At 45.1% G+C, this 20655-nt stretch overlaps 1 protein-coding gene across 2 annotated transcripts in view; it reads left to right on the forward strand.

Moving 5' to 3' along the window:
* Positions 1-20655, forward strand: part of VOPP1 (VOPP1 WW domain binding protein) — a 129216-nt gene that overhangs the window by 81629 nt on the left and 26932 nt on the right. The window contains exon 1 of one of the 2 annotated variants that reach the window (XM_049893464.1): positions 18132-20532. The exons of the other annotated variant lie outside the window; for it this stretch is intronic. Within the exon in view, the coding sequence (XP_049749421.1) occupies positions 20519-20532 (14 nt within the window). The 5' untranslated portion in view covers positions 18132-20518. Of the gene's footprint in view, positions 1-18131; positions 20533-20655 lie in introns of those variants that run through there. 2 annotated transcript variants of the gene reach the window in all.

Genomic DNA, 20655 nt, shown 5'->3' on the forward strand with positions numbered 1-20655 from the left:
AGACCACAGCCTTCAGTGTGGATTATACCTCAACATAAAGAAAACAAAAATCCTCACAGCTGCACCAATAAACAACATTATGATAAACAAAGAATAGATTGAGGTTGTCAAGGATTTCATTTTACTTGGATCCGCAATCAACACCCAAGGAAGCAGCAGTCAAGGAATCAAAAGACACATTGCATTGGACAAATCTGCTTCAAAAGATCTCTTTAAGTGCTGAAAAGCAAAGATGTCATGTTGAAGACTAAGGTGTGGCTGACCCAAGCCATGGTGTTTTGAGTTGCCTCATATGCATGCAAAAGCTGGATGATGAATAAGGAAGACCAAAGAAGAATTGATGCCTTTGAATTGTTGTGTTGGTGAAGAATATTGAATATACCATGGACTGCCAAAAGAACAAACGAATCTGCCTTGGAAGTAGTATAACCAGAATGCTCCTTAGAAGCAAGGATGGTGAGACTGCATCTCACATACTTTGGACATGTTGTCAGGAGGGATCAGACCCCTGGAGAAGGACACATGCTTGGTAAAGTAGAGGGTCAGTGAAAAAGAGGAAGACCCTCAAGGAGATGGATTGACACAGTGGCTGCAACAATGGGCTCAAGCATACCAACGGCTGTGAGGATGGCGCAGGACCAGGCAGGGTTTGGTTCTGTGGTACACAGGGTCACTATGAATCTTAACCGACTCGACTGCACCTAACAACGACATAAACCACCCAGTTCATGGTATTTTGTTTCGGCAGTCCTAGGAAACAAATACACCACCCACCAGGCTGTTCATTAATTCCTCCAGCATTTACTGAGTGCCTTTTATTTGCAGGCAGTCCGCCGAAGGGGAAGGGAGCCAAGTTTAGGGACCACGTGAAGTCAGAGACGAGCGAGGCGAGTACCCACCTTCTGAGCTCACAGCCCATGGCTTGTCCAGCAGCAGCCTGTGCCTGGCACCAGACAGGGGCTATTCTTCCCAGTACCACTCTTTTCTGGCTGTCAGTTTTGGCCAGACCACTTTCAGTCCCATTTCCCAAGTGTTGCATTGAACCTTGAAGCTTCTTTTAAAATACTTACATTAGCCGTCTTATTGGCTATCTCTGGATTATTTCTGTTGTGAATAATTAATGCTGTGAGGGAGTGAGGCACTGTTCGCAGATGTCAGTTGGAGATCCCAGAGACAAGCTTCACAGACCAGTGCAGGCCTGTGTGCCAGAGCTGGAGGGGCCGGAGTCACGGAGATACAAGGCCGTCTCTGACCACAATGAGGCGCTGGTGTGGGCTCCTATTGCAACTACTTCATGTAGATTCCCCGATACAGAGGGCAGCTGAGCTCCATCCGCCAGGCTCTCCTCAGGGCGGTGTTTGGGACTTGAGTGTTGTAGAGTGGAGGGGTGGGCGAGGGGGTGCTTCCTCCACACACCCCTTTCCCAAATCCTTGCAGTTCTACTGTGATGAGGCCACGTAGCACAGCCTTTTTTTTTTTTTATTGTAATTTAATGAAAGTTTATAGAACAAACTAACTTCTCATTAAAGTTAGCACACATATTATTTTGTGACATTTGTTAACAACCCGCTGCCATGTCAACACCCTCCCTTCCCGACCTTGGGTTCCCTATTACCAGCTTTTCAGTCCCCTCCTGCCTTCTAGTCCTTGCCATTGGGCTGCTGTGCCCCTTTAGTCTCCTTTTGCTTTATGAGCCTGCCTGATCTGTGGCTGAAGGGTGACCCTCAGGAGAGAGCACAGTCTTCGTTAGCTTGCTGGCAGGAGAGGGTGTCTGCCTGGGGACAGACACTCAAAGGCAGAATTTTGCCTCTCTTTGGGTTCTTATTGTTGGGTTTATCAGTGATCATTCCTGGTGTAAGTTGGAGGATTTTTCCTGTCTCACAACGGGAGAGAGCTTTCATAGGGGATGCTCCACCTAAGAGCTCTAGACCCCTAATGGGATCCTTTTATGTGTTTTCTGTAACCTGATTTCATTAATTATACATTGTGGGTATTCCTCTAAATCAGTATATAAGCCAACCTCATTTTTTAAAATAGTCGTGGAGTATTCCCTATGAATGTACCGTAATGTGTTTAAGCAGTTCTCTATAATTACTATATATTTAGGTAGTACCAAGTTTTATTATTTGTTTGTTTTTTACTATTGAAGGTTCACAGTGTCAGTTGGAATCTTACGTTTCCAGATTGAAAAAAAAAATTTTTTTTTATTTTTGATTGTGTTTTTGGTGAAAGTCTGTACCGCAGATTAGGTTCCCATCTGACATTTTCCACACAAATTGTTCAGAGACATTATTTACTTTTTTCAGATTTTGCAATTTCTTATCTGCAAATCTGAAAGTACATTTTTTAATAATCTACTTTGCAGCAAGAACAAATTTGAACAGACATGAGGCTATTTATATTCTTTTAAAAATTCTACTTAGTATGATGTTTTGTGTATTTCAGTGCCAGCCCTGCTGGTGGCATTATGTAATGCATAGTATATATGTATTTCATTATTCATGAATCCAAAGCATACTGAATTCTCCACATATCAGGAGTTTTGGATAAGGAATTGCAGTCTTGCTCCAGTACTATGGCAAACATTTTTCTGCATTTATTTTTCTACATTAGAACTTATTTTTGTCATCAGATGGATTTGCAGCAATAGAATTGCTAGATCAAAGGCAAATTAGGTTCCCATTTGACATTTTCCACACAAGTTGTTCAGAGACATACTTTTACATTTTAATAAATACTGCTGGACTATGCTCCTCAAAGGTTGTAGTGATCTAGTCAGGCCATCAGAGAGCAGCTGTTTCAAACACCCTCACAGCACTGCATTTTCATCCAATGTTAACATTTCTATCCAAATGCACTTTGTTCTCTTTGGGCTCATGTTACTTAATACAATGATCCCATCTCTGGTGAATCTCCTTCCTACTGCAACTTAGCTTCTGTTTAGTGCAAAACACTTACGATGTGCCAGGAACCATGGTTGGCACCTGGGATAGACACAGATGAATGAAGTAGGATTGTTCTTAAACTCGTGGTCTGGTGTGGAAGACAGATGCTTATAACAGTTGGTGAGAGCCATGTAAGCTGGGCCCTAGCCGAGAGAGGACTGTGACGTTTGGGGGAGGACGGTGTTGGGAAAGGACTCACAGAGAGGAAAATAGTCTTAGCTGATCTTTGAAGGGTAAGGAGCAATTTTAGAGCAAACAGTGTGGGAAAATGAAGGTCCACGGTGTCTTTGGGGGACCACGAGGCTAGAGTTTAGGGTGCTTGGCAGATGGCAGGAGATGAGGTGGAGAAAGTGGGGCGAAGCTCTATGAGAAGGGTCTTGAATGGCCCTCTGAGGAGTTGAAACTTTATGTGCAAAAAGCCAGCAGTGCCATGAGGTCAGGCTTTCAGCAGGCTCTCCGGTGGCAGTCTGGGTCTTGGAAGGGAGCTAGAAATGAGATGAGGAGGCTATTGCTGTAGAAGGGGCAAAGTGTGGAGAGTCCTACCCTTTCAGTAGAAATGGGGATGACGGACAAGGCGGCATGCTTGGAAAGGAGTCACAGAATTGATGTAGGGATAAACCCATAAATCAAACCCATTGCCGTCGAGTCGATTGCAACTCATAAAGAGTGTCAAATGTCTCAGAGGTTTCTGGTTGGGCAGACAACAATGACATTAAGCTGAGAGAGATTATGAAAAGAATCGGTTAGACAGATTTAGTAGAAGGATAAGTGGAGAGAGTCTGATGTCTGTGTGTTGAGTTTGAATTTCTTGCAAAGGACACCCAGGAAGTGTAGATGGTGTAGAATTTAACTTTGGGTCTTGGGAGGGTAACCGGGGGTAGAATGTAGATTTGGGAGTCCTGAGCATGTAGATGATAGTTAAGTAACTCAAGTGGAAGTACAGCTGGGAACATAAGCCAAGTGTCAGTTGGAATCCTAAGTTTCCAGATTTAAAATAAAAAAATTTTTTGGTTGTGTTTCTGGTGAAAGTTTACACCACAAATTAGGTTCCCATTTGACAGTTTCCACACAAATTGTTCAGAGACATTATTTACATTTTTCACAATGAGTCAGCATTGTCTTTAATTGTGTTCTGGTTGTTCCGTTTCCAGTACTCTAGTTTCCCCACCTCCTTATCTTCTCGTCTTTGCTTTATGCTGATTGTTGACTTTTTAGTAAGTTTCCAGATTTCTGAGGTAATGGGTACTCAGTCTGCCTCCTTCCCAGACCTCATTGCCCAAACGCTTATCATTCCATTTCTATTTATCCTGCCTGTGTTATTTCAGTGAGAGGACATTTATTATCGGATTAAAATCTATAAAATAATAGCAGGACTTTCATTTTTCATTTCTCATATGACCTTACTATTCTGGCCAGGATTTCTTTTTTTTAATTTTACTGTTAATTGACCAGAAACAAGAAGGATAAGCCCCTTACTTTCCAGTAAGTAGAGTTGAGTTGAGCAGAACTGATTTTAAATAATCAGAAATTACTGAAATGAGAAAAGAGGAAAAACCTGCACCCTAGAAACACAAGGGTAGAGTTTCAGAAACTCTGGAGTTAGCAAATATCTGTAGTGGTTTAAAAGCCCTTGATCCATCTCACCTCATCTGTTCTCCTTAGCTCTGGGCGTGGCTGGGCTCTGAGACAGCAGCTGTTCAGGGTTGAAATGACAAAGAACTGAACTTCCTGACCCATTTTGTATCTCAGTTTTAGTGATTATCGTAAGCATGCATAATGCTTTCCCCCATGGTAGAAATAACAGTAAAATATTCCTAGGTAAATCCTGTATGCCACCCCTTAGTACAACCAGTTTTGTTTTATGCACGTCTGAGAAGGTGTTTCTAGTAACAGACATGTCTCTGGAGGAATGGCCTTCAGGGCAGCCGTTTTCTCCATCCTCAAAGCCACAAGGTCAAGATGCATAGAGCCACTGTGGCGCCCTCTTTTCCACTCCAGAGAGGTTTGACTTTGCCATGAGGCATGTAGACCAAATCAAAGTTAAAAGGATCATTAAAATACTACCATATGTCTCAACAGACAAGCACATCCTCGCCTGAATGAAAACCAAGTGAGAACAGGAAGAAAATTTTGACGTATGAATTGTCAAGTGAGGCTGACAGGAAAAAAGGACCATCAATCCACCCTTAGTCTGTAAAGTATATGATTTGACAGCCAGACAGATAAAAGTTCTAAAACCTTGTATTCGGAGCGATGAAATTTCCTTTTTTTTTTTTTTAAAAAGGCAATTTTCTTGAGATATACAGTATTAAAACTGATTAGAAAACCCAAAACAATGTCTCTCTCTCTCTCTCTCTCACACACACACACACACACACACACACACACACACACACACCTGCTGGGTACCAAGAAAAGAACAGGCAAGGGGGCTTCAGGTTTAGGTCAGTGGCTCTCAATCCTGGCCTGTACTAGAATCACTGAAGGAGCCTTTCTTATTTTTCTATGCCTGCCATAACAGAGTGCCACAAAGTGAGTGGCTTTATAGAACAGAAGTTTGTTTTCTCAATTGTAAATCCCCAAAACAAAAAAAAAAAAACCCAGTGCTGTCAAGTCGGTTCCAACTCATAGCAACCCTATGGGACAGAGTAGAACTGCCCTGTAGAGTTTCCAAGGATCCCAGATGTCTAAATTCTGGGTGTGGCAGGGCCATGCCGTCTCTCTGTCTGCTCTAGGGGAAGGTCCTTCCATGTCTCCTCCAGCGTCTGGTAGCCCTGGGCATTTCTTGGTGTCCCTTGGCTTTTACATGCATGTCTGTGAGGTGCCTGTCTTCCCGCTGTGTGACTTGTCTGCGTGACAGGAATCAGAACTTCAGCAAGTCTATTTGGACGTGTTTCAATCTATAACAGAGCTTAAAGAAAAAAAAAAAAAAAACCCTGACCACTTCAATCTGAATGTCAGGGGGGTGGGACTCAGGCATAAGTATGTTGGAAAAGCCCCGGTGGTTCTAATGTGCAGTCACTGCAGAGAGTGAGCACTTGGAGCTGCAGGACTCCGTCCTGGGCCACCTCTTGCACGGAGAAGTTATGCCTGCGTATAAGGGTTCTACAGGGGGCAGACCGTGTGTAGTTGCGTTTCTCATTTAAAGAAAAAGAACTTCCTTGTGGCACGTTGGAGTCCTAAAGGCAAGGCAGGAGATATAATCTGCCAGGTTATCCCATAATAAGGCTGGAAATAAATAATTATTTTAAGGGACCTTGGTGGCACAATGGTTAAGAGCTCTGCTGCTAACCAAAAGGTCAGCAGTCCGAATCCAGCAGCTACTCCTTGGGAACCTTATGGGGCAGTTCTACTCTGTCCTGTAGGGTTGCTGTGAGTCAGAATCGACCCAACGGCAATGGGTTGGGGTTTTTATTTATCTTAATGCTTATTGTAGGCAGAATCGGTGGTAAGGAATACACTTCAGGATGATAGATTCAGTGTTGGGAAAGAGTTGGCATAAATCAGCTGATATGCATCTAAAAGAGAAGAGTGCTTAAGAGAGTTAGTGGAAAACTCTCTAAACTGTACTGAAGATAGAAAATGATCTCATTTAGGAAGAAAGAGCCAGGAATGCTCAGGAAGCAATATTCCCAGGAAGCAAGCAGTCCACTAAGCTTAGATTTTAAAAGGACATTACATGAATGGTGGAACGTAGGGTCATCACCGAGGGCATTCGCCTCTGTGAAGGCCTCCAGGAAGGCATACGATCTGAATGAGCTAAGGGCTACAGAAGAAAAACTGCTCAAAGGACCAAACAGGGCTTTTGCAGTTTGGAAGTTATGCTTTCAGGGGAAAATATGGACAAATAAGTGATAGATCTGTTGGAATGCTGGTGGACAACAAAAAAATCAAATTAGAACATCTCCCCTCAGGTTTTGCTTCTGTCTCCACTGCCAAAGAAGAGTGGCTTTTAAAATAAAATAAAACCAGAACCAAACCCGTTGCTGTTGAGTTGATTCCCATTCATGGTGACCCCATGTATTACAGAATAGAACTGAGCCCCAGAGCGTTTCTTGGCTGTAATCTTTATGGAAGCAGATCACCAGACCTTTTTCTGCAGTACCGCTGGGTGAGTTCAAAGCGCCAAACGTTAGGTTAGCAGCTGATGGCAAACTGCTTGCACCATCCAGGAACCTTATCTTAAAATAAACCAAAAAATCAAACACATTGCCATCGAATTGATTCCAACTCATAGCAACCCTATAGAATAGAATAGAACAGAACCCGGGGTTTCCAAGGCCGTGATCTTTACAGAAGTGGACTGCACATCTTTCTCTTGAAGAGCAGCTGGTCAGTGGGTTTGAACCGTAGACCTTTCGGTTAGCACCCAAGCGCTTAACCACTGCACCACCAGGGCTTCCTGAAATAGGAAGAATGAATTTTATGCACTAGAAGGCAGCAGGTGTGGATGGCGGGGAGGGAGAAGGGAAGCTTTGCAGCCCAGCAGCAGCCTGCATCTCTACCAGGTGATGTTTAGCAGAGGTTTAGCAGAAGTCCTGTGGCTTCAGCAGTTATGTTTTAGGTAGTGAGGAGTTGTGGAAAAGGAGAAGATGAAAAGTATGGCTGTGAAAAAAGAGACTAATAGTATCATTCTTGTATAGCATTTTGCAGTTTACAAAGCATTTTCACATTGGATCCTTTGATCCTATGAAGTAGGTGGCTCAAATTTTGTCTTTTTTTGCAGATTCTAAAACGGATTCAGGGAGGGTAAGTACTTTGTGAAAGGCAGTAATAAAATCGGCAGTTGTCCAAGAATCTTCTAGAATAGATTATTAAGGTGATATTTTGTGTTCATTGGGGGCTAGTTTGAGGTTGTCCCTCTAATGTCCTGTCAGATGTGTGCCTCTTTTTTTTTCTAATGGGACAGTGAGACCAGGAGATCTATGACATGACAGCATACCTGCGTTTCGTGGAGATGTTTGATAGGGTCTCACTTGATGTCTCAGCTGATAAGACAGAGAATTCATGTTTAAATAAATAGGCCCATTAGGTGGATTTGTAATGAGTATAACAGATAGATAGCTGCCGTCGAGTCAGCGCCAACTTACGGCAACCTTACGTACAACAGCATAAGATGTTGTCCAGTCTTGCATCATTGTCACAATCACCAGTATGTTTGAGTCTATGTGGAGGCTATTGTGCTGGTCCATCTCACTGAGGGTCTCCCTCACCCTTGTCAGCCCTCTGCTTTACCAAACATGATGGTCCTCCTCCAGCAACTGATCCCTCCTGATGATGTGTCCAAAGCAAGTGAGTCAGACAATGTTATGTTGTGTGCAATCCATAAGGTTTTCATGGGCAATTTTTAGAAATCAACCACCAGGCCTTTCTTCCTAGTCTGTCTCAGTCTGGAAGCTCTACTGAAACCTGTCCACCATGGGGGACCCTGCTGGTATTTGAAAGACTGGTGGCATAGTTTCCAGCATCATAGCTCCATGCAAGCCACCTCAGTACAACAAACTGACATACAGGTGGTGGAACTGGTATAATAATTGTAGCTATAAAATTAATGTTTAATAAAACCTATCAGCGTGGAAGGAGTGTCTCCAGTGGAATACACTCTTGGCTCCATCATCAATATTTTATCATTGATTTGAACAAAAATATGGAAGGCATGCTGTAGCAATCACATACAAATTATAGGGAGATGAGGTGTTGATCCATCTCCTCTCCCACTTTTTTTTAGTTGAGATATAATCCACGTACAATAAAATTTACCCTTAATGGAGGTGAGGTGATGAAATGGATCTGATTGTTCAGATCCCAGAACAGCTGATTAGAAGACATCTAGTTGTAGGTTGGTCCCTGGGTGGGACGCATGGTTTATGCTCAATTACTAACCTGAAAGTTGATGATTCAGACCACCCAGCAGCACTTCAGAGGAGGCCTGGCAGTCTACTTCCATAATGATTACAGCCAAGAAAACCTTACGGAACACAGTTCTACCCTGACACACATGGGGACACCATGAGTCGGAACTGACTCTACGGAACGGGTTTGGTTTTTTTTTTTTTTTTTTTAGTTGTGGTTTGTAAATTATGCCTTTCCATTAGTGCTCACATTCTCTCTTCTCCCTGTCTCTTCCTTCCTCCCTGTCTACATACCTGGTGTCTTGGTTATCTAGTGCTGCTATAACAGAAATACCACAAGTGGATGGCTTTAACAAAGAAAAATTCATTTTCCTCACAGTAACGTAGGCTAGAAGTCCAAATTCAGGGAGTCAGCCCCAGGGGAAGGCCTTCTCTCTCTGTCAGTTCTGGAGGAAGGTCCTTGTCACCAATCTTCCCCTGGACGAGGAGCTTCTCTGCACAGGAACCCGGGGTCCAAAGGACGCCCTCTGCTCCTGGCACTGCTTTCTTGGTAGTATGAGGCCCCCCGTCTCTCTGCTTGCTTCTCTCTTTTATATCTCAAAAGAGGTTGGTTGCCTCAAGACACAATCCAATCTTGTAGATTGAGTCCTGCCTCACTACACAACTGCTGCCTATCCCCTTCATTGACATCATAGACACAGGGTTTACAATACGTAGAATAATTGCATCGGATGACAAAATGGTGGACAATCACATGACACTGGGAATCATGGCCTAGTTAAATTGAAAAACATATTTTTAGGGAACACAGCTCAATCTGTGACACCTGGTTTCCCTCTCTCAGAGGCACTCCCTCCCACTCCATGCAGCTAGATGGGCCTGCCAGCCCAGGACTCATTGGGTATGTGGCCGTCTCTCTCTTCCTTTGATTTTCTCACTCCAGGCAGTCTACCAGGCTTTGGTGAGATCTTGTTTTGAGTTTCAACTTTAGAACGTATAAAGATTCCACTTAGATCTCAGACCCAAGTATCAGGCTTTACCTGATATGACTGTGGAGCTATTGGGCACTGCCATGTGCTGCTCTTCCCAAAGTTCTCTGCCTTGGGTCATTGCAGAGAGGAGGAACAGGACCAGCCAGGTAGTATTTTGATTCCTGGGTCTCAACGAGACTTGACTTGGATTTTTCACTTAAGAGACAAAAATCCGGAAGGAAGAATGAATGCCTTGAGTGACAGAATGAGGCTACAGAAGCTCCCGACAGGCAGGAATAATGGGCCAGATTTCGTAAGATTAAGTTTTATGATGGATAAGCATAGGACCCTATATTTAAGTTCCAAACCTCACTGTACCAGTACAGGTTGGGAAGCCAGGATGTGCTGACTGAGAAAACCTTAGACATCTTCATTGACGGAAAGTTCGTTATGAGTCAGCGGCGTTTCGGCTGCTAAAAAAGTTAATCCGGTCTTAGGCTGCAATACGTGTGGAAATAACAGTGAACTGGAATTCATTCTGCTAACAGGAAACCAAGATTGTATGCAAACCAGGCTTGCATCCAATCAGAACAGAAGACCTGGGAGGGTATGAGAGCCCCCTTTGCACACTGAAAGGATTGGCTGGTTTGATAAGGGCCCCATGAGTTGGGAAGAAGGGCAGCTGGATCTAGACTTGGATTCTGCCCACAGAAGATGCTCCCGAATCGTGGAAGGAGGGCGGCAGGTCCTGCCTCTGAAGATAGCAGGGGGTGGGCAGCTTCTTATGGGGAGGTTGAAAGGGCAATCCAATCACTGCGGGTGGTAAGGGGTGAACTCCTTGATACAAGAAGGCACAGATTTTCCAAGGCCTTTCAAGGAGGCTCATCAAGGGCATGTGGGTGGACTGAGGCCCAAGGCGACCTCAGCCCAAGTTTCACTTCCTCTTTAGAGTTTTCTGCTGAAACCTCATGGGTCTCTGTGTTTAATTTTTGCAAGGATCTCAGTTCCTCCCAGGTGGTTCATTGAAGTCTCTGACCACGCTGAAATTCAGTGGTTTGGACTCTGGAAGCCTCTGTGAGCACCTGCCATGTGCCTGGCTCTGTGGGAGACTGCAGACAGTGGTAGTAAAAGTCATGTGAGAAGCAGGTGCTGATGTCAAGGAATCTGTTGTTTTGCTGAGGAGACCAGACCAGCCTGTCAAAATAAACAGCTTGGGATTAGGTAGGAAAAGGAAGAGTTTGGTCTCCCAAGTTGTAATACTTGCCGGAGGCGAAAGAATTGGCCTTTTTCATGGAATGGTGTTGACAGGAATTTAAACTCTAAAGTTTTCTTTTTTTTGAAGCCATACCCTGTTACTTAAGACCAAAAACACTACCACCCCAACAAGCTCCATCCCTAGACTTCCGTCCTGAACACTTCACTCATATTTAGTTGGCCCACCAGATGCAGGCATGCTTTTCCAGATGTCAGTTTGAATAGAACCAACTACCATTTGACACCACAGGAAAAGGTTTATATACCAATATCCAGCTATTTTTTACGAGAAAGTTCTTTGTGACTTCAGAAACACTGAATATTCCCTGACTTAATACATTATCCATTTCTACTTTTAAGTCTTACCTGACCTAAAGGCTAAGGGTAAGTGTATCCAGTGGCCAGAGCCTCTTACTCTCAGACTCCCCAGACTCCACAAGGGACCATTGCTGGAGTGTTTACATTGAATCGCTGCTGTGGCACCTTTCTAACTTGGGGCAGATATTCTTCCAAACATACGCTCCGTTTTACTTATGTATTCTAAGAACACATCACCTATCATTTCATGGGTGAGGAAGGTGTGCACCTTGATTTTATCTCTGAAATGTAATTAATTACAAGTTAACACCTGCTGGGAGTGGACCCTCTCATCCTCTGATCTTATGGGAAACCGACATCTGGCTCCTAGGAAGCGAAGAAGGATGCTGGGCCAACAGGAAACGATTTCAGGGCTGCATTTCTGTAAATGAACCTGCTCTTTTCACTGAAGGGCTCATGTGTGTTTCCGAGTCCCAGGCTTATAATTAGATATGCTGAAGGGTGGATTTAGTTAAGAGTGATATTTGTTCCTCTCTGCTGAGAGTCTGGCACACAGACTAGAACCAGAAGTGGAAATCCTCTTCTGTCTCTTCATCCTGGTCCATCTGCAGCCAGCACAGTAAAGGTCGTGAGCTTAGTCTTGCAGACGTCCTTCAGAATGCCAATGCCATTTCCAGCCTAGGGCGCTACAAGCGCCAGACATGGGGCAACGGACAATGCACTTATTTAGTGTGCTAGCCTGCCTGTTAATGTTTACTACTTTTAATTAAGCTCAGTGTTACACTTAATGTTCTTTTAATAATTACCGCTGTTTTGAATGTCAGCAGGTGTATGCTTAGGGCCCCAAATTACCAGCAGGGTCACTGGAAGAAAGCAGCAGAGAGGATGGGGTAGCAGTGTCACACCGTGGGCAATTGCACACTATTTCAAGGGGCTGGCACCCTGGAGCCTGGCCAGAGCTGCAGATGAATGACAAGGATGCTGGAAGTGATGGGTCTTCAGCTTAAGATGGGAGCATAAAGGATGCTCTGTGTGTTGAGAGCAAAGAGCAGAGAGTCAGTTGACAGTGTGCATTTGCTGCTCTTGTTCCGGATTTGGATCCTGAGAAGGAAGCTGGGGTGCTCAGATGTTGGATCTTAGCAACAGAGAGTCATTTGAATTAGGAGCTCGCGATCCATTATACTCTGAATCTTCTAGGCTAGATGAGTTCACAGACTAAGATGTGTGTGTCTGCTGCCCAGGATTCTAGACAAGGACGGAATACGTTTAAAGCGTGCAGATATTCTTGTCTTGTCTGCCCCCTCTAACTTGGAAGTGGGATGCTGCATAGGCCTGGGTGTCGATGCAGCAAATACTTCCTTTAGTTGTAACTCTGCAAAGGAAGGATTTGAGCAGATTTAGCTCTTGAAAGTCACTAAATTTTACCCCTGTACCTGCTGTCTTAGTTTTGTGGTGCTGCTGTAACCCATGACCCCTTCTTTCCCTCCAGTTTCTCTCATTTTGAATGGAAATGTCTATCCTGTGTCTGTTCAACCATTGTACTTTGGAAGCAGGTGACTCGTACTCTAGGTTTCACGGGTCTACAGATAGGAAGGAATTGTGCCCCAGGATGGAATATGCCCAAAGTCTCACCCTTAACTTGATTTCGATGATTCAGGACATGAGATTTTGGACTTGGAGTTGATGCTGAAATGGGACTTAGGATAATGTGATCTAGTAAGTGTGTTTTGCTAGGGAGGGACGTGAATTTTGGAGGCATCAAAGTGTGAAATGTTTCGGATTGAATTGTGTCCCTCCAAAATATGTGGAATCCTAACCTCTGTACCTGTGCAAAGAGCCCTGGTGGCACAGTGGTTAAGCACTCAGCAACTTAGCTAGCGGTTGAACCCACTACCTGTGGTTAAAGTGCTCAGCCGCTAACTGAAAGGTCAGCGGTTTGAACTCACCAGCCATTTCACTGGAGAAAGATTTGGCAGCCTGCTTCTGTAGAGATTTATAGTCTTGGACACTCTATGGGGACAGTTCTACTCTGTCCAGTAGGGTCGCTATGAGTCGGAATTGACTCGATGGCAGTGGGTTTGGAATGGGTTATACCTGTGGATGTAATCCTGTTTGGAAATAGGGTTTTCTACGTTATTTTCATGAGGCTATCCCAGTGTAGGTGTGTCCTAAATCTAATCACTTCTGAGTTATAAAAAGAGCAGATTAGACATACACACATGCACACACACATACACACACATACACACACACGGGGAAGACATGCCATGTGAGGATCGTCTACAAGCCAAGGTAACAGGGAACACCTAGGGCTACCATCAAGGAAGGAGCTGGCATGGCCAAGACTCTGATTTGGACTTTAGCCTCCAAAACTGTGAGAAAATAACTGTCTGTTCTTTAAAGCCACCCACTTGTGGTATTTATGTTCCAGGAGCGCTGGATTACTAAGACACTTGCTGTCCTCCTTTATACCAAGCTCACGGTTATCAGAGTTGGGTGGGCCCCAAGTACCTGTTCAGCCCTGGTGGTACCTAGGGAAGCCGTGGCAGGTCTGGCCATTGTTAGGAGGAAAACCCCAAGAGAGGGATGCGGGAGACCATCATAGGGCATAGGACGGGAGAGATGGGAGAAAAATGGCTCTTGGCTGGTAAGGTCTCAGTCTGGGTCCTCTAAGCCATGGTGTCTGTCATCTGTACTTTCCACCTCTCCTCAGCCACCTTCACCCTGCTTCTGCACCCCTGACACAGAGGCTGTTGGTGAGTAGCCAGGTGAGCAGGGGGCATCGTTGGAGAAGATCTTCATGAGGGTTGCACCTAGAGAGTCTGGTCATTACAGGACAACTTACAGCAGCATTGGGAGTGAAAACGGCAATACCAGGGGCTGGGACTAGACCCTGTGTCACCCAAGCAGAAGACAGGGAAGGCCTGAAAGAGGCCTTAGCACACTGACAACAGGAAGTGACCTCACAGTCAGGGGATTGGACCTTAGGCCACCCGGAACTACCCAGGAGGGTAAAAGAAGCAGATTCTGGAGAGAGCAGAAACTTGAGCCTGTTTGCTTTGGACTTGGGGTATCCACAGCAGTGACTTTGAAGAAATACATTTTCTATTGCAGCCTATTCACACATAGTAGTAGTCCCTGGGTAGCACAAATGGTAAGTGCTCAGCTGCTAACCAAAAGGTTGGTGGTTCAAATCCATCCGGGGTACCTCAGAAGAAAGTCCTGGCAATCTACTTCCATAAGATCACAGCCGTTGAAAACTACGGAGCACAGTTCTACTCTGACATACACGGGTCACCATGAGTCAGAATCCGTTCGATGGAAACTGGGTTTTTTTGTTTTTTTGGTAACCCACTGCTGTTGAGTCGATCCTGACTCGTGACGACCCCACATGTTTCAGAGTAGAACTGTTTTCCATAGAGTTTTCAGTGACGGTAATCTTACAGAATTAAATCACCAGGCCTTTCTTCCATAGCACCCTTGGTGGATTTGAACTGCCAGCCTTTGGGTTCGTAGTTGAGAGCAAACAGCGTGTGTAACACATATAGGCGTGCATGTATATATATATGTAACTGAAGCATAAGCTTCCGGAAATAATGGTTCTGTGTGATGCTCTCTGATTTTTTTAAGTCAATGTTCACCTTTATAAAATGAATAAAATAAATTGATTTCACAATCCACCAGTAAATCACAGCAGTTCCAGTGTGTAGTATTGGTAATTTTCTCCAGATCAACCTGATACTTTGCCTAATATCACATCTTCATGTATTATTTCTCTCTTTTTATAATTACGTTGTCTGCTAATTGTACTAGAGTTACTGACATAGAATGGTATAAACTTTTCTGGGGAATCTTTATGGTGTATATAATGTTCCTAGTTAAAAAAGAACCTCTTTGGACGTTATTGAAGCCCTGATGGTACAGTGATTAAAAGCTCGGCTGCTAACCAAAAGGTTGGCAGTTTGAATCCACCAGGCACTCCTTGGAAACCCTATGGGGCAGTTCTACTCTGTCCTATAGGGTCGCTATGAGTCAGAATCAACTAGACAGCAATGAGTTTGGTTAGGTGTTACTAGAGGGTGGTTGCTGAATGCCTGTCAGGGGGCCCATCCCAGGGACGACACCGTGGACAAGGCAAGTGATGCAGTGCCTGCCAGGGTGGTTTCTCTCCACTGAGCCAGCCCTGCCATTTGCCCAAGGATCGCTATTCATTCTTCATATTGTCTATGTTATCATTAAAAACAGTTGCCATCAAGTCATTTCTGACTCATGGCAACCCCACGTATGTTAGAGTTGAACATTGCTCTTTTGGGTTTTCAGTGGCTGATTTTTTTCAGAAGTAGATCACCAGGCCTTTCTCCCAAGGTGCCTTTGGGTGTATTTAAACTTTCAACCTTTTACTGAGCACCTTAACTGTTTGTACCCCGAGGGGCCTCTTCTGTGGTTGTGGTTGTGCCGAATCCCCACCCCCTCCTCTGAGCCTGATTTGCCTTGTGGGACAGGTTCCTGCCCCCATTAATCTCCCCCCCCCCCCGCCCGCCCCATCAGCCTCTTTGTTGTTCTTAGTCATTCCTCCACTGTCCTGCATCTCTTTGTCTTTTCCAGCTGGTTTATTAGCATAAGCCCAGTTGTTAGAGGAGTCCTACACTGATCACTGCTAATGAGTGCAGTCACAACACACTATTAGCAGATCCCTACAGTGGCTTGGCCCACAGCAGCTTATAAAAGCAGGACCAGGGAAAAATAGGATAATCACATGGGGAAAGGAGGGGGCACTTTGGTAACAAAAGGCCTCAGTTTGCCAGAGTGGGTAAAAGGCAATCCCTGAAATGCTAACTGTCATGGATTGAATTGTTTTCCCCCGAAATATCGGTCAATTTGGCCAGGTCACGATTCCCTTGTATGATTATATGATCATCTACCATTTTATCTTCTGATGTGCTTTCCCTATGTGTTGTAAATCCTATCACTATGCTGTAATAAAATGGATTCCATTAAAATCCGTGGCTGTCGAGTCGATTCCGACTCATAGCAACCCTATAGGACAGAGTAGAACTGCCCCATACGGTTTCCAAGGAGCGCCTGGTGGATTCGAGCCGCCGACCTTTTGGTTAGCAGCTGTAGCTTTTAACCACTATACTACCAGGGTTTCCATAAAATGGATCAGCAGCAGTTATATTGACGTCTACAAGATTAGGTAGTATCTTAAAGCCAATCTCTTTTGAGATACAAGCGAGAGTTGGGAGCAGAGAGATATGGGGACCTCATATCGCCAAGAAAGCAGCTCAGGGAGCAGAGCATGCCCCTTGGACCTGAGGTTCCTGCCCTGAGATGCTCCCAGACCAAGGGAAGACGGATGCATCACAAGGACCTTCCTCCAGAGCTGACAGAGAGAAAAAGCTTTCCCCTTGAGCCGGTGCCCTAAATTTGGACTTGTGTAGCCTACTGGACTGTGAGAGAATAAGCTTCTCTTTGTTAAAGCCACCCACTTGTGGTATTTCTGTTATGGCAGCACTAGATGACTAAGACATTGGCCAAATCCATTCTCTGCTTTAGCAGACTGCCCTGGGCTAAAATGAGGCACGGCATCCCAGGTATCTTGTTTTCTAAGCTTATTTCAAAAACGGAGGTAACACTGCTCACCTCATATAAGGATGCTTTGAATATTACGAGACATACGTGAAGCACTTCACCTGGTGTCTGGAATGTAAGAAGTGCCCATAACCTGTAACCTTTGTCCTTGTCTGCATTAGTTTTCTGTTGTTACGTAACAAGATATATAAACTTAGCAAATTAAAACTGCACGCATTTTTTATCCTGTAGTTCCTCTAGGGCAGATATCTAGACACCGGATTCTCTGCTCAGGGTCTCACAAGGCTTTATCAGGTGTTGGTTGAGCTGTGTGGAACCTGGGGTTCTCTTCTAAGCTCATTCAGGTTGTTGGCAGAACTCAGTTCCTTTTGTTTGGAGGACTGAGATGTCTATGCTCTAGCTGGCAGCCAGGGACCATGCTTAGCTCCTAGACAGCACCCTCAGGTCCTCCCCACCGGGCCCTCTCATAACATGGCAGCTAACTCTTCAAAGCCTGCAGAGAATTTCTGGTTTGCTACGGCAGAGTTTTATATAACATGCCATCCTATATAATGTTCTGCAGTCATGGGAGTGACTGTCCCATCACCTTTGCCATATAATGTATCTAACTGAGGGAGTGGCCATCCCATCATATCCTCAGTTCCCTCCACACTCAAGAGGAGGAGATTTTACAGGGTGTGTATACCAGGGAGCAGGAATCTCAGAATTCTGCCAACCACATCTTCACACCATGAATGTAACACAAGTGCTAAGGACTCTTGTCTTTGCAAATTCATGATAGAAAACACTCCTTTCTCTTTTAGTTTTCAATTAATTGCCTGAACTCCAGCCGAAAACCAAGCCCATTGCCGTCAAGCCAATTCTGACACGTGGTGACCCCATCTGTTACAGAGTAGAATTGCTTCATGGGTTTTTGTTTGTGTTTTTGGCTGTAATCTTTACAAAAGCATATTGCTAGGCCTTTGTTCGTGGCACTGCTGAGTAGGTTCGAACCACTAACCTTTAGGTTAGTAGATGAGTGCAAACCACTTACACCACCCAGGGGCTTCATCTGAACTCTACCACCCTAAAAGCAGGAAGCCCGTTATCTTCTCTGAGTTTTCCTCACTCCCTCCCTCCACACAATACCAGTTATTCAAGATGGTTAAGATTCTCCAGGAGAAGGCACACCAAGGAATTACTGTTGAAGATGTTTTCACAGACAGTGATATTTGTGCAGCCCACATTGAGTGGGGTCCCCTACATAGGGTATTCATTTTATCTTATACCCTGTGCTTAACCACTGCTCTCCAAAGTGCAGCCATGAGGCCTGTGTGGCCAGGACTGGGGGAGCCTGCAGCACCAGCCCATGGAGAACCAGCACTGCGGCACAAACCCTGGGCCCTTGCGCTAACTCAGGTCACTGCCAGATTGGCTTTCTTCAAGGTTCACTCACTTCCCTCACGTCTCTGCTCGTATGTCACCTTCTCCAGGCGGTCATTCTTGAACACCCTGTTCAAAATATGTTACTTGCTACCCCTCCCCCATGCTTTCCAGCTGGCAATGCCTGCTTTATTTTTCATCTTAGACTTTATCATCCAACATGGTTCCCATTGTTCTTGTGTTCTTTGTTTTTTTTTTGCCCCACTAGAAAGAGAACTCCCCCATCTGGGTTTGATTGCTCCATCCGTAGGACCCAGCACAGAGCCAAGCTCCTCGCAGCTCCTTAGTAGGGCTTGTTGGATGCATGGATTGTGACAACTAGTGACATTTTTAAGCACGTATCTAAGTGGCTATGCTAAATGTTGGTTAAAGCAGGTTAAACAGACAATGTCACTAGCTTGTGATAGCATCTAATCGAAATCTTTACAGTGTAGGATACCAGGTAAACCAGTTGCCATTGAGTTGACTCCGACTCATGGGGGACCCCATTTGTGTCAGAGTAGAACTGTGCCCCACAGGGTTTTCAGTGGTTGATTTTTCAGAAGCAGATCGCCAGGCCTTTCTTCTGAGGTGCCTCTGGGTGGACTTGAACCACCAGCCTTTCAGTTAGCAGCTGAGCACCTTAAATGTTTGCGCCACCCCGGGACAAGTTCATATTCATGAGTCGTGGAAAGACTGGATGAAAAAACATTCGTATTGTCTGGAGAAATGCTTTATGTGTGTGTATGTGTTGGTGGTGGTAGGAGGTGTCTCTCAGCTCAGTATGTCCTATAAATAAGTAGCTGAAACTGGGTACTGGGTATTTAAAGACAGGTAGAACCAAGTCCAGGAGGCTTGGTGAGCTGCCAAGGGCGAACTACCAGGCTAACCAGGATTGGAGCTTGGGTCTGCTGATTTCCAGACTGGTCCTGTTTCCACTCCTCATCCTCACTAACGCTTCTCAGGGAGTTATTTTCCATGCATTTTTCTGCATAAAACAAGCCTATTAGTACTGGAATAATCTATCAATTCAATGATTGCCCAAGATCTTGGATCAAATATTGTATTTCTTTTTTAAACTTCTGCTTTTTTTAGAAGAAGAGTGGCAGGACCCTAGGTAATAATTATGTGATCATTTAATATAACTGAGAAGCAATTCCCCTCCCCCCCAGTTCAGCTGCCACATGGACTGAGATCTGCTGTAGCAAGAACTGCTCTATAAATACCAAAGAGTAGAGGAAAAGGGCTTGAGCATCCATGGCATCTTCTCTTTTCAAAGGAAAATAGGGTTGCAGAAGAGCAAAACATTGGAGGCTGAGTTGTCATTCTGAGATGTGCACTAGGTCTCACCCTGGGCAAGGGCTCTTCTCAGCCAGCTCCCCTGTGTGTGGAACCACACCTGAGCACATCCAGGCCAGCATGTCTCCTGCTAGGGACCCCAAAGCCTCCAGTGGCCCCGGAGTGTGTCAAGGAGAGGGCGGCATAAGCAATAGTAATCATTGTTGGCACTTTATAGAAGAATGATGTCCTTAAGACATGAAACAGCACTGTGGAGGGGATCCTGCCATCCCACCCATTTGTACATGGGGAAACTGCAGCTCACAGCAGTTGAGTACCACAGCTGCTAAGAGGCAAGACCAGGACTCAGGCCCCCCCGCCACAAAACCTCTGCTTTGACCCCAGCAGACTTGTTAGTGAGGCATTTCCATCTTTTGACCACAGTAGGGGATTGAAGACAGATGAAGCAAGGCTCAAAGTCAGCCGATGCACCTGTCAGGGGGCTTCCTTCTAGTTGCAGAACTGACAGGTTTAACGCTCGTCTTTGGTCACGATGCCTCCGTAGGAAGAAGCCCGTTGTGATTTGGCACGCGGAGGATGAATGACATTCACCACGTCCACCTCAGCCCCTCCCGTCTGGGCCACCAGGTTGACAGTGGCCAGCTGTGCTAGTTTTGTGGAATGCACTGGTAGCAGTTCTGTCTTCATCATTAGCACCCCCCCCGGCCCCAAGCTGCTTCTAAGAATGGAGTCTGTGGGTGGTGCAAATGGTTAGCACGCTGAGCTGCTAACCAAAAGGTTCAGGTTCGAGTCTACCCAGGGGCTCCTCAGAAGAAAGGCCTGGTGATCGACTTTGGAAAAAACAGCCATTGGAAACCCTGTGGAGCACAGTTTTACCCTGACACACATGGGAGGTACCAGGTAAGCCACATGGGGTTGCCGTGAGTCGGAGCTGACTTGACAGCAGCTGGCCTAAGAATGACTCAGTCGAAGCCTAGCCTGGAACACGTGACTGGTCCAGCTGTTCCTTCCAACTCAGAGTGC

Source organism: Elephas maximus, chromosome 8, assembly GCF_024166365.1.
Source record: "Elephas maximus indicus isolate mEleMax1 chromosome 8, mEleMax1 primary haplotype, whole genome shotgun sequence".
In the NCBI taxonomy this organism is placed as follows: Eukaryota; Metazoa; Chordata; class Mammalia; order Proboscidea; family Elephantidae; genus Elephas; species Elephas maximus.